This window comes from Poeciliopsis prolifica, unplaced genomic scaffold (genome assembly GCF_027474105.1).
Source record: "Poeciliopsis prolifica strain line A6 unplaced genomic scaffold, Auburn_PproV2 SCAFFOLD052, whole genome shotgun sequence".
Taxonomy (NCBI): Eukaryota; Metazoa; Chordata; class Actinopteri; order Cyprinodontiformes; family Poeciliidae; genus Poeciliopsis; species Poeciliopsis prolifica.
In genome coordinates, this window is record NW_026562427.1 from 599,763 (window position 1) to 614,241 (window position 14,479).

Sequence of the window (14,479 nt, forward strand, 5' to 3'; positions counted from 1 at the left end):
GTTTTCAGGACAAGTATTAGTCACTTTTTCAAATTATAGTTGAAAGAAGATCAGGAGTAAACAGCAGATTGAAATAGATGTCAAAACAATTGTCTAATGAAACAACCCACAATTACTGGTGAATATCTTTTTCTACAATGAATGCACTACTTATCTGGTTGTCATACATTGAATTAAAAAAAGTGCTTATTAGTAAACATAAAAATATGATTGTTTGTGTCAAACATTTAATGTGCAAATATTAACAGATCAAATTTACAAAAGCCCTGTTTAGTACTCTTGCTAAACAAAAAGTGGGTAAAAAGCAAGTCTGCGACGAAAAAAAAGGTGTTTGAATAAATAAGAAGCCAATACTATCACAAACTGCAAATGATGTTCCAACACTGTTTACGTTTGGCAAATTTATCAGTCATGGGCAAATGCTGACCTCGGATATGTGCTGTTTGTTTTAACAGGACTTGCAGTACCGCATTAATCCACAAGGTGGCAGCAGCTGGAAGTTGGAGACCGTCGGCTAGTTCCTTTTTCCTCTACGTTTCTTCCTTTTTCCTGTCCTTGGTAGAAGCGTCGGGATCTTCGCTCTCGGGACAAACACATGGCTAAACTGAGCAAGGAGACCAAACAGCGGCTGCAGCAGCTGTTCCAGTGCAGCCAGTTCGTCATCCGATGGGGCTTCATTCCGACCGTGCTTTACCTCGGTTAGTATTAAAACAAATGAAGGCGGAGGAGGGGAAAAACGAGACATGCATGGCTAATGTCGGCTAATTAGCCACGCATGCTAGCTTTTCACCGAGAGATACTGTTGATTTCCCTGTTTCTTTCTTCTTTTTGTTTCTTTAATGTGACGTATTTAAAGTTTTGTTGTGACTTTCCAGTATGGTGACCGACGCAGTTTTATGAACAAACCACCTTTTTTCATGACCCGAGAAGCGTAACATCAACCCCCCGGGGTTCAACACCGTAGTTCCTAATGGGGCCTAAGGGAAGGGGGTAAAAAAAAATACTACCTGATTTTTAGATCAGCAGCAATGATGGGGAAACTTGAGAACTCTGCATAGATGTGCTGTGGAGACTACTAATGGGGAACTTGAATCTTTTGCTTGGATGACCACACACTCTCTAGCCATCTGTGTCAGGATCTTCTCTGACTTCAGCATATCGGAATCACCAGTGCTGATGTCACACTCTCTCTTTTTTTAAAATCACACAGGTCTCTTCTCTGGTTTAGCCCCCCCCTTCATCCCCTCACTTAAAATGATCACAAACATACTTGTGACGTGGTTCTGTATTTTGTTGGGTTTTTCTGTGATAGGCCAACACAGAGTGATGCACACTTGTAAAGTGGAAGCAAATTATGGTTTTATATTTAAGTGTATGAGAAGTGAAGCAAGTGCATATATTGTGAATGAGTGTTTGGATGTTTGGTGTTGGCTCTGGAAAATGTTAACTCATGCCACACTTTTCAGATCTTTATTTGAAACGAAGCATTCTCAGCCTTGTCTGCTGTCCTTGAGATTCTGCTTCTTTTTTTTTTTTACTGGTTGTTTACACAATAAAATACAATGAAGTTTAAAGTTTGAATAAAATATGGAAAAAGAGAGGTGTGAAAATTCATGCAGAACTATAATTCAATGGCTTAAATCATTTCAGTGATTTAGAAACCCAGTGTTTTCAATCCCACAAAAAGCCAAAATGACTCAAGTTAACAAATAATGCATACTTATGGAAATTTAACATCAGTACATACCTCTGTTTAACCCTCCATACAACATGGCGAGTGTTGTATGTAGTAACCTCTGCTGATTGTATTTGCATTTTAGAAATATAGAATTCCCTCTGATTAATCTTCAGACTTTCATGTTATTACAACATTGAAGTAAGTGTCTTAAAATCTTCTGTGTGGCAGGTTTCAAACGAGGAGCAGATCCAGGCATGCCTGAACCTACACTGTTGAGGTAAGATTATCTTTTATTAAGGATTAATACTTAATAAGGCATCAAACCTTTTTTTTTTACTGAAATGAAACCATCTGGATTCTGAGAAGATGTAACTGTTGCAAGATTTTTTTGGGTCGGGGGCGCGAAAGAAGATGCCTGATTAAAAAAGGAACAGAATGTGATCCGACGGGCTTCACTTTCTCCGAAAAACATTTTGCGGGGTATATTTTGACTTTTGGACATTGTGGAACTTCCACTTGTGCAAGGGTCAGTTTTGTGAATTCACATGTAACCTTGATCAAAATGAAATGTTTCATGTAACTTCAATTCATATTAATTATAACTTCTTGCCTTTTTATGGTCACGTTCTTGACCTTACATTCATGGCTTCTCAAAAGTTTGTAGCGCTTTAAAACTTAATGTTTTTTTTTTTATGCAAGTAAATATTCCAAAACAATTATCCCTGTTTTAAACAATGGAAGAAAAAAAATGTCTTTCTATCCAAATCATCGATTTGTCTTCTAATTTGATAACGCAGAGTAAATAAGAACTGGTTTTCATGCACTTAACCCAGTTTTAAATTCTGGCATCTGCTCCACTCATATGTTGAAACCACAAAAACAAGATCCTCAAACTAAGTCACACAGAGTTCACTGGTCTGATTTGCCCAAAAGTTACTCATTTCAATGGAAACTCATTTCTATTAGAAAACCGTATTGCGGACTGAGTCATCGATACCAGTTGTATTTCCATGAAGTGTGATTTCACACTGGTTGACTTTTTCTACGCAGCAACTGGTGCATTAAACCCCGAGTTTAAACTATAGTGTTTATTTCTGCCTTTATTTTTGTGGAAGCAAACTGGACAAATGTGGATTTCTCCATCCTAATAAAATGTTTTTGCTGACGAAATGATGACCTGGCTTAGGAAAATGAGCTAGATTAAGCTAATTCTTTATCCTTAAAGCTAACTACAACTTTTCTTTTGGGTAAATTATCTCAGCTGAGACTTAAATTCTTAAATTTGATTTGGTTGAAAGGGATAATTATTATTTGGTTCCTCCAGAAATATTTTCTAGCTGCAAACATTGCCAAGTGGGTCTCTTGTACAACAAATGATGAATATTTTAAAAAAGAACCTCATGACCACCGTTAAAAGCACGGTGGAGGATCTGTGAAGCTGTGGGCCAGAAACCCAGGTTTCTAACCTGAATTTTTTGGGGGGAAAACCAAATATTAGAGTTTTTTCTAACATTTATTTTTCTGAATTTTTTTTTCTAGTTTGCTCTGGGGTTGAGGAACACCTTCACTCGGCCAAACCTCTCCTCTCATCGAGACTGTGACACGTTTTTAAAAGACCAAGAAACAGACTTCATCACTCTCCTTTCTCTCTGTAAACCCAAATGTCTGACAGCTGTGGGGGAAAATGTCCAAAGTGCATAAATATATCGCACAGAGTCATACGTCTCTGGACTCCTATGTCTGTAAATTAGATTGTCTTTGTGTTTTATGTTTTGATTTGGATGTACAGAAGGACCCCGGTTTCCTTTTTTTTATTAGTAATTTAAAAGACAATAAAATGTAAAAGGAGTGTGATCCATGTGGTGTTTAAATCAAGAAATCAACTACTAGTTGTCGCATGTAAGACAATAAGACAAGTACGATTTAAATTTTTTTGGTCTGAGTGCGACTCAAATTTTAAAATCAAGAATTAGTTCCTCCGACTCACGCAAGACCAACATGTTACACACAATCTCAAAATATGCACGCACTGCACTAATATTCTGGCTAAATGTCTCAAATTTAAAAAGCTGCACAAACGCCATCCAAAGTAAGGCACATTTAACATACTTTTCGGCCCAAATAAACAGAAGTTTTGATAAAATATCAGCCCAGAATTATCCAGAAAGCTTGTTAATGGCTGCAAAAAGTTTGATTTATCTGCAACCTCATCCAAATGTGAGTGTGGGTGCTGGTACATATTTGTGTCTGTACGTTTAATTTTCTCATTTTTCAGGTTGCTCTGCTTTTGCTGAGTGAGCATGATTGGCAAATTTAGGACAGTCTCATATAATATGTGAAATAAAATAATATGAAGAAACATGATTCTTATGTATTAATATTCTTTATTATATATATATTTAAAAAATCCAACATGAATTTAAATAGTATTTCTTGCAAAGAAATTCTCTTCGTATAAAAATTTGCCCTCAACTAAAATTAAAGGAATTTAACAAGAAGTCACAATAAAATACGAAATGTATTCAGTAATTATGGCTTCCCCAATAAATACAGCGTTTAACTTAATATAAATATGTTAAATATTCTCTGAATAAATGTTTGACTTTATAGCCTGTGAGGGCTGCATTGTTTGATCAGCAGATTGCTCACACTCCTGAGAAAAGCAGGGATTTCTGAGCTGCTCCCTCCTAAAAGACACTAGTCTGCTTCCGTCTCGTGGCGATCACTAATCTGCGTTTTTCGCACCCGCCTTTTAGTCAGCTCCCTTTTCCACTCGACCAGGAAATCGTGGAGTGAGCTGAGGACGCCGTGCGCCATCATCTTCCTGTGGTACGAATCGAGGCTTTCGAGCTCCTTAAGCAGCTGCAGCTCCTGGCTGCTGGTCAGAGCCACAACATGGTCAGCAGTTCTCATCTGTGGGACAGAAATGCCAGCAGGTTAGAGTAGGACCGACAAGTGCGCCGGCGTAATACAGAAGAAAACATGTCTCTGTCCTTCCACTTTCCATGAATACGCGTGGCTGTAACCTTTTATGAACAACCAGCGAATCCTGTGCAGCAGGAGCTTTACTTTTTGAACTAAATTGCTGTAATAAATCAACACTTTCACTGACACTATAGTGGCAGGCAGCTGCACTCCTAGCAGCACCTGACACAAACAAACATAGTCGAACAAATGTCAGGTCAATGCAAGTGTATTTGCTTTGAACCAGCAAAACAAAATGTAACATTTCACATTTAGAACTTTAGAGCCCAATATAATATGATTTACTTTGTAGGTGCTTTTCATATTTGGATTTTCCTCATTTCCACTCATTGCAACTCCACATGACCACCTTACAGCAGGTCGTGTGTAAGCCCTTTTAGTCGTGACTTATTTCTGGTGATTCTGTTGCTTTATTTCAAGGCCCTCGTAGAATTGACTGAGCTCTGGACTGTCAGCTGAGGACTCACCGCTCGCTTGATCTTTGTGATCAGCCGAGGAAGGGCCGCTTTCAGTTCAGTCACGATGGATTTGCCGGGGTACTCCTTGTCGACGTGTTTCAGGAGAACCGAGTACGTCGTCAGATCCTGAGCCAGCTGCTGGAGGCGAGCCTCCTGGGAAGTCAGAGGAAGCGCCGTCAGACGTCCACTTCATGAGGAGCAGCAGAGCAAAAAGAGAAGGGGATCCCACTCACCTTGGACTTTGGGAATTTAACCGGGATTAAGGTCCTGTTCAATGAGTTGTAATCAACGTTTCCACGGAATTCATTCTTGAACTGACAAAAGCAACACATGACACGCAACGGTCATAAAATAAGAAGGAATTAGATGTTTTAAAATGAGCTCAATAAATTCAAGTAACTTAAGAAAGAGAGATCTCACCTCTTCTTTATGGCCTTTGGTGACTTTAAGAATCTGCGCCAAGGTCTCCGTGATGTTGAAAGGATCAGTCGGGGACGGCTTCGTCTGGACCTCCTTCTCTCCCTCACCTGAGCTCTCTTCTGGAGGGAGGTCGGTGACGGCGTCTCCCAGAGGAGCTCCCAGGACGCAGAGAGGCAGGGCCGCTGCCAGCATCAGGGCGGCGAGCAGTCGTAGATCTGAGAGCCAGACAGTTAAAGCATGAATGAATGAAGGAACGAAAAGAGGAAGAGAAGAGGCCCACACGCAGGAAGCCGCTCGCAGCAGTTCCGGCTGCAAATGACTTACTGATTTTAGAGTTCATGACGGGCTGCCGGGAAGTTCTGAGTGGGTTTCCTCGTTGCTGTCGGACCCTGAATGAGATGCCCCGTCCTGGAGACGGGCCCTCATTTTATATCCTGCAGAAGCGAGGGATTTTCCAACAGGACTGCCTCCATACGACAAGTTTGCATGATTGTGGCTATTCATGAGATTTTTTTAATGAGGACTGTCCTCAAAGTGAGTATGAGGTGGAAACCCAGAGACGCTACATTTTTACTATTTGTTTTGTTTTTTGTTTTTGCAATTGTTGCTTGACCCATCAAGAGGAAACACTAAACAAAAATAGATACATCTGATTGAAATGTTTTGATTATTAAAAATAGTAAGAATTATTATTTATCTAATTGTTGGAAAACACTGGGTCAAACTTTAGAAAAGCTTACAGGGCTAAATAATTATTTTTTTTTTTTTATGAATATGTGTTTTGCAAACATAATGCTGCATATAAGAGTTGTTTCAAGCGGGTTTGAAACAACATTGAAACAAGTTGTGGTTTCAAGCAAAACAGAAGTTAGTTTTCGTAGTCTCTGCCTGGGTTTATGTTGTTACTTTCCATTTTGTTTATGCATTTTGATTTCTGAAGAGTGTGACTTTATTTTAAGAATCTTGTCTGAATCATTATTATTATTTCATCAATGTTGCTTTGCTGTTTCACTGCACTTTAAGAAGAAACTTCATGTTTTCCCTCTGTAACACAGATAAACATGAACACGATGCAGAATTAAAGATTAAATAAATGCTTCCTGAATAAAAAGCGTGAAGTTAAATTATGTCCCAAGGGGTTCTGGACATTATTAAACCCACAGAGTTAAAAAAAAAAAAAGAAGAAGAAGAGAAAAAAGGAAACATTTTGGACTCAACAAAATTAACATAATGAATTTAAATACATCTGAGGTTTTGACGTGAGGGAACTCAAATGACACAATCCAGATCTTATTCATCGCTGTGGTCAGAAACTAAGATATACATTTTCAACTCTGTGCAATAAAAGGATTTTTATGAGTTTCTATATAGTTTATTTAAAAACCACTTCCTTCCCACTTCCTTCCCACATAGGCATGTTTGAAAAAGTTCTCTTTTAATTATTGTAGAATATGAACAAGTTCTAAACACAAATTTATTTAGGTAGTCTGACGGAAAGGCTTTCAGAGAACAGTTGGTAGTTTTAAAAAAAATGTCAGTATTAATCAGGTAACAACCTTTAAAAAGGTGATTTCTTCTGAAACAATGTGGCTGGTAATAAACACAAAAACCTCAACATTTATAATGAAACTTTATGTGATTGCGAAACACAAGGTACGTATAATAAAAATAGTATGGTAATTATAGAAATGTAAAGAAACAAATGTTTATTCATTTGCAATTTTTAACAAAAACAAAGACAAAAAAAATCCAAAAACTTGACATGAACACATATTGATTTCTGTGGGTCGACGGCTTTCCCTTCTACTTTCAGTTGCAGCTCTTCTCTGGTGCGTTTCTTCCAGTTTTGCACATTTAAAACCGGCATCACTGTGGCTTCTGAGGGAAACATCCCCTACTACATGTTGATGTCACCGCAGTGTTTCCTGTGGGGATGCCGTGTTTTCTTTCACAAATTATCTCTTGCATGTAGGCCAAAAGATTCATTTTTGGTTACATCTGAACAGCCTCCTACACGACCATTAAAAAAAAAAAAAATCCTGCAGCTCTTCCATAAATTCCCCAGTTTTGGATTGCACAACTCGTAGTTTTCTTGACTCTCCCAGCTGAGCTGCGGGTCTTCGCAGCTCCCCCAAAGTTACTGTGGGCTTCTTTGCTGCGTCCCTGATTTCTGTCCCGTCATTTTTCTTGGGACCTTTATCTGTCATCGCTGAGCACACGTCATTTCTCTCCCAGATTGTGTAATGTCATTTACTTTCTGCACACAACACAAGATACACTTGCAACAGTTTTAATTCTGGATCTCTAAATTCTCTTATATATTTATTTCTCTTTCCCCACTGGTGAGACTTTTCAGAGAACTTTCTCTCTGTAGGGGGTCCAAGAACAGGGAAGTATTGTGGTATTTTTTGCTGTGATGTTTGAAACTTCAGAATAAGTTGGTGGTTATGGGGCAACGGGGCAATCACTGGGAAGTGCCGATCTTCAACATTCTCGTCCTCAAACCACCATCGGGTTTGTTGGGTTAACTGAATTTTGGCAAAATAAACATAATACAAGTTTCTGCTTGTCTGATCTTTTATTTTCTGGAATAAACTAAAGGTTTGGTGAAACAGAGGCAGTTGCTTCATTGTGAATCCTGCGTTTGGGTTTCAGTGATCATACAGGCTCTATCATATAGAGATGTCTGTTGTGAACTAAATGTACATTAGTTTAACACTTTAACTCTTAGACCAGAGTTACGTAACTGTGTTTCGTCTCACACATTTCTGAATCATTACTTACTTGCATTGTAGGTTTTGCTTTAGGTACCAGAGAAATATTAGAGGTCGTCTTTGAACAGTTTTCAAAATGCATTTGGGAACATGGATACAAGTTTTCAACAGACCTTGGGAAAATGTAAAGGCAGCTCCGTATTCTGATGGAAAACAAGCGAGAGAATCTGAATATTCTGTGCAGCTAAAAATAATCGACAGGAACTTCCCATTTCTTCACGGTTTGTTTGATGCTGTGGTGAGCACAAAAGCATTTTAGCTGAATATTGCTCTTTTTTAACCGTGTAGGGAAATTATTGAATGAGTCTAATTGGAATGACTTTTGATTCTTTGTATGAGTTCTGGTTAAAACCAAGAACCAACAAATACAGAATGACCTTGTTTATTAAAACGCCAATGCATTCACATTTTAGCATTAGGTTTTATGTGATCAAAAGCTCATCAAAGGACAGGTATTGGAAATAACCTTAGACAACAAGTGTTAAAATCTATGGTATTTATTAATACTCGTGATTTGTTCCTATAAACTTATAAAGTAAAGCAAGAATAATAACAGATAAGCCAACTGGACTGAACCCAAGATGAATTTAAGAAACTAAAAGCAGATCACAAACACATCACACAGCAGAGCTACAGCAAACACGAAGAAGCAAATGTTTTAAATTGAGGCAAAACTGACAACGTAATCAAGCAAAGACACACATTACCTCCATTTCTACATGTTATATAACAATATAACACTAACCTGTTGTTTTTTTATTCATGAACCGCAGCAGTGACGTTTTCGAACATGAAGGCCGAAGGTTTTACAGCCACTTCCAGAGGACAGAGTTAGGAGAGCAACTTGCAGGAATTACTCTTCCCAGGCATTTAATACATGGGTGTGTAATGATATTACCTGCATGTTGCTGCCTCTTATCACAAAATAAATTATTGAGTGAGATAAACTGTCATTCCCATGACATACCTTTCCCATAACTCTTGCTTCCTCTTTGCTGTCCTCGAGTGCTGCATTCAAAATATTCAAGATATAAGAATGCTTCCCTTGCAGACAATTTTCCAGTGGTAGATTCATACGTGCACATGCAGTTATTATTGTTGTCTGGTAATGTTTATGTAGTAACATACTCCCAGATACATTCATCATGAGGGGCATACGGGTCGTATCTAAATGGGTTAAAGAGTATTCTCCCAAAAATGATGAGTAACACCATTCATCTTTGCATATTATCTGCAGATTTCTCCAGCCTTAGCATTAACCTTGTGGCTACATTCACACTGCCATGTCTTGTGTTATGGACATGCAGGCCATAAACCAGCTACCATAAATTAGCACTCACTCAAATAAGGTTTTCTGACGTCTACGTCTAAAGAGATACAAGCGAGGTGACATGCATAGTTCTATAAATTTGTACTGCCTATCTGAGCTCTACGTTCAGCTAAATGTGAACTATGCAAGGCTTTCAATAGGTTGCTCGATTTCCCCTATTCTCTTTTTTAATTTCCCTCAACTAAGGCAGAGACCAAGAGATTGATGACACAAGCAAACAACCCCTCCCTACAACAGAGGTAGCGCCACAACTCGGGTGACTTAAAATCTTGTAAATTCTGTGTCAGTGCATTGTTGCACCTGGATCAGACCGGCCTCACTGAGGATGTTAAAGATAATCTTTATCAAGGGAACGTCCTTCAGCGCATTAGAGCCAGTCCATCATCTGCAAACGAGTCAGTGAGGTTCCCCTTGTCCTGTCACTTTTCTTCCTTCAGTCGTCCTTCTACTGAATTTGTTCGAATCATACCAAATTCGAGAAGGGAGAATAAGATTAGTTGTAGGTGTATTCTTTTTTGTAAATTGTATAAAATAAGAATAAACTTAGTCACTTTAAGCCCACTGGGCATGTAAAAGCTTCATTGCAATTGTTCTTTGTACTTTTGCAAGTGCTTTCACAATGTTGTGTTTGGATTAATAGACAGAAAATCTTAAAAGGAAAGAAAACATTTTTGTGCAATCCAACGGACTCACACGCCACATGCAATAAACATCATGTTTGACTCTGCAGAGAGGCTTTTTAGTCACTGAGTGTGTACTGCGTACTCTCACACTTACATTTGAAGAACATTCAACTGATGACAAAGTGGAAAAAATTCAGCTTTTTTATGAATTTACTGCGTCAATGTAATTATTGCATTAATGTAAAAAGATAGTTCTATTTAACAATAAGAAGTGCTTATCATTTACAGATATAGCCATTTATCCTCATTGTAACAGTTTAGTGGGGAGTTTTATCAATATTTTCTGACAGAATCGGCCTTTGAGGACATTCGTGATCTTAATATTCCCCAAAATGAAAATGAATTCAACACCCCAGACTAAAGGAAACCCTCTGAAATGCTATGTTTCTTTTCATCATGCAAACATCAAAAATGTATACCAATTTTTAACGCCTGTGGTAAAACTGTACTAATGAGCTGCAGTTTTGGGGGGACTCTGCAGATAGAAATCTTTTGAATATATATTTTTTTCAACCCTTAATATATTTATATTTTGTCCAGCTGTGACATGTGGGCTAAATATGTTGAGGTTTTTGGTACGTTTAAGCCTCCAAAAAAGGCCTACTTTAAAATGTGAAATAATAATGCTGAGCTGTGCCTTTCAGCTCACACGTCACGTTTTCATCGGCAATCCCTGACAGTCACTTCCCTTCATACATTTTATTTCAAGAAGCTGCATATTTGAGGAAGAACTTAGCTTAGCGTGTCCTAAATTTCACCAATTGTGACATCATGGTTCTATGTTTTAAATACATTTTGACATTTTAACTTTGAGAGAATTTGGACAGTTATTTGGCACAAGTAGAAAGATTCTAACAAAAAAAAAGTGCTTATTTTTTAAGGGGAAATTATTTTTTCACTCCCAGTAGAAATCACCACCACACAGAGAAAAGTTACAGCTTTATGACTTATGAACTTGTCCTTAAAAGCCCTGAGGGCTACCCTGGAAAACCAAATCTAGGAACTAAATTGGTAAAATCCTCTTTTACCAAGTTTTGCATAAATGAAACTTAGGGAAGTTTAGCATCTTGTTACATCACACATTGCACAACAGAGTAAAGAATGATCAGTTTATGTAAATGTCTTCTTCTACAAATGTAATTAAGCTGTTTCTATGTTTCCATAAACAGCAAGCATAGAAAAGATAACGGCAAAAACTATGCGTGTTTACATCTGCATCACATGCAGGGACTTCTGTCATTTACCCACCTGTACCAAGAGCTCTTTTATGCACCAAATCACCAAGGCTGTGATGTCTAGTATAAAACAATGCTATCTATGACTTATTAAACTGGAAAAGAGGTTTTGATCGTTGGGTGCTCAGTCTGCAGTTCTCGGAAGTTGCAGCTAGGTGGCAATAGTGCTCAAATTCTGACAAGAGGGACTCTGCTTCCTGTCTGCGAGGTGATGTCCTCAGGCAAAATATGCAAATGTCTTCTTGCACACACTCCAATGATTTATAAGTTTCACAACGATCAGAGGTAGCTGGTGGAACATGTCGCTGCAATGTCGGTGATTTGCATTTGAATGGGTTCGTAATTCGTTGAGAAACTCAGCTTTCATGAAACCGTTTGCTCATCAGTGTTAAACTCATTGAACTATTTAGTTTCTTATAAACTACATAGGTTGATTATGTCATTGACCTGAAGGTGGCACTTAGAAGCATCTAAAAAAAGTGATATTAATCTACTGAGTCCAATCTAACTATCTATATTATATTACGGGTAGACTCAGTTATTACATCTGAAAGCAATTGTTTTACTTCTGAAAGAAATTGGCTACACTATATTTTATCTAGAAGTATCAAAGTAAAGGGGATTAAATATAATTGCATGCCACGCTTGTCAGTTTTTTGTTTGTAAAACTTTTGAAAACCGTGACTTTTGTTTTTAGCCATTGGAGTTTGTGTCTGTAACACGAAGCACAAAAAATGTTTAAGAGGAATAATCACTTTTACTAGGCATTTTATGTGCACAGCTTGCACTTTAAAAAGCAGCATATTGCCTGCTGAGTTTTAAAATAGCGTGAAGTAAGAATTGCTACTGTATTTAGAAGTACCAATTCCAAACAGCTGTGTTGGATAAAAAAAATAAATAAATAAATAAAAACAACTGTTTTCGAATGGAGGTTCTTTTTATTATCTGGGATAAGATTTGTGAGAGAGTTTGACAAGGATCCAAATCAGTCTGTGTGCGGGACTTGGCCTCGCGTTTCACCCCAACATGACAGCTGCTCATCTCGTTCCTCTTTTTTCCTGATTCTGCCTCGTCTTCTTCTCTCCCCGTCGGTCATTGTCGTGCAGTTCCTCAGCCCGTCTCCCATCTCGTCATTTCTCCTCCTCTCCCATCCTCTTCACCCACCGCTACTGCTTGTGCCTTTTTTCTCGGGTCAATGTGTTCTTCTCGTCCATCTTTTTTTTTTTTTTTTTTACCCCCACTGTTCCATAAGTGACGAGAGGAATTGTATCTGTGCTCGGTTCGCTGTGGGCTCTCTTCAATATTTAATCAAGACTGCGTTTGTTTGAAGAGAGCCCAGAATGTGAGTGAGAGTGAAAGATAAAAAGGGACGTCTGACCAGTGTGTGCTGGTCTGCTGCCTTTAAATGCAGGGCAGGCAGAAAAAAAAAACCGAGAGCAGAGTGTGTACTGCATATTTGTGCATGTGGTGACAGTAGATGAAAGGCTGTCCCCACACGGCAAATAGTTTATTGTCTCTCTTTTGCTTTCTTTTCCCATCCAATCCTGTCTTCCCAACCCCTCCCCTATAATCTCATTCTTCTCTCACTGCCTCATCTCATAACCATCATGCACCATATAGCCCTGCACTGCATGCAAACAATGCTATTTTATTCCCCCCTCTTGTCGTGTGTATTTGAATTTGCTGCGTGTGCATGTGCGACTCGTGTGTGCTTGTGCCGTGGGCTGGTTTCAGGGTGCTCCCCAGGGACAACCCCCAGCACCATATTTCATCATCGTCCAGACAGAGCACACACACACACACACACACACACACACACACACACACACACACACACACACACACACACACACACACACACACACACACACACACACAACACAAAAAGAAAGTTCCCTGCTCTTCTTTTGCATCTTCAGCAATTTTGCTACGTTAGGCAGTGCTTTCCTCACTTCCTTCTTTCACTTTTAGGTTGATTCTGGTCTTCAGAGGAATTTGCAACTCTCTTTGGGTTTATACAGAAACTCTTGAAGTTTTGTTCCATATTCCTTTGAAAACTGGCTTCTCATTAGCATGCGTCTCCTTCAACTTGGTGGGAGAAAAATTATGTTTTTGGTTTTTTTTCCATAAGTAAAAGTAGAAAAAAATCACTGTAGAAAACCTCTCACTTCCTCTTTTCAAATCGTAGCTGATTTGAAAAGGAGCTTAATGAGACAGAGTGAGATGCTTTTTTTTATAAAGCTGGAGGATGAAGGTTTAGACTTAGTGTCAGGGTCGTTAAATTAGTGATGCAAATGAGAAAAACCTAGTTCAGAGGTTCTGAGGTTTTAAAAACATTTTTGTTGGTCTAGACGTAGGTTTAGGACTCTCCCCGCGTTGCACAAACAAGCTAAATAAGAGGGAATACCCCTTTTCCCCCAAAAAGGATTTTACACATGCAAACTCCTCCTCCCGTAGTAATTTTGTCCATTTGGAGATGATCATATTATGCAGGCTTTGCTTAATATGCAAAGCTGAGCAGTTTACTGGTCAGCTTTTGAAAACCCCTAGCATTTTTCTTAAATGCATCTTCATGAAAAGTCTTTTCTATGCAATTTATTTGGGAGCAACTAATATGGCCTTGTTGATGGATTCCCCATCTTAAAAATCTAATGCTTTATTTGATCCAAAATGACACGAGATCCACTGAAAACTGCGTCTGACAAATGTTTTCTGCAGAAAGGTTTTACGGTCAGATGAAAGAAAGGTCAAGGCATTTACGCATAGTGACAGCAACTGTGTTTGGAGGAGTCAAACCCAGGAACATTGTACTCACTCTGAAGCACGGCGGTGATAGCATCATTGAATTTTTGAGGAGGCTCACGTCCTGATTCTGCAACTTGAACTTAAGTCATCAGAGAGATGGTTGAAATTTGG

The 14,479-nt window shown here is 38.6% G+C and overlaps 2 protein-coding genes across 2 annotated transcripts; one reads left to right on the top strand and one right to left on the bottom strand.

Moving 5' to 3' along the window:
- Nucleotides 1-530: 530 nt before the first annotated feature.
- On the top strand, nt 531-3,527 carry tomm7 (translocase of outer mitochondrial membrane 7 homolog (yeast)). The gene is made up of 3 exons (XM_055058830.1): nt 531-698; nt 1,907-1,955; nt 3,218-3,527. Exons 1-3 carry the CDS (start codon nt 596-598, stop codon nt 3,231-3,233), a joined length of 168 nt encoding a protein of 55 aa, XP_054914805.1. The 5' UTR covers nt 531-595; the 3' UTR covers nt 3,234-3,527.
- An 848-nt stretch (nt 3,528-4,375) lies between these two features.
- Nucleotides 4,376-5,881, bottom strand: LOC129378522 (interleukin-6-like). Its single transcript, XM_055058821.1, has 5 exons — nt 5,866-5,881; nt 5,542-5,756; nt 5,355-5,435; nt 5,131-5,274; nt 4,376-4,591 (listed from the first exon to the last, which is right to left on the bottom strand). Exons 1-5 carry the CDS (start codon nt 5,879-5,881, stop codon nt 4,376-4,378), a joined length of 672 nt encoding a protein of 223 aa, XP_054914796.1.
- Nucleotides 5,882-14,479: the final 8,598 nt, after the last annotated feature.

Coding starts and splice junctions, on each gene's coding strand:
- LOC129378522 (XM_055058821.1), bottom strand. Junction 5,436..5,541: donor CCAAAGGCCATAAAGAAGAG/GTGAGATCTCTC, acceptor TGCTTTTGTCAG/TTCAAGAATGAATTCCGTGG. Junction 5,275..5,354: donor TTAAATTCCCAAAGTCCAAG/GTGAGTGGGATC, acceptor CTGACTTCCCAG/GAGGCTCGCCTCCAGCAGCT.
- tomm7 (XM_055058830.1), top strand. CDS start 596: ATGGCTAAACTGAGCAAGGAGACCAAACAGCGGCTGCAGCAGCTGTTC. Junction 699..1,906: donor TCCGACCGTGCTTTACCTCG/GTTAGTATTAAA, acceptor TCTGTGTGGCAG/GTTTCAAACGAGGAGCAGAT.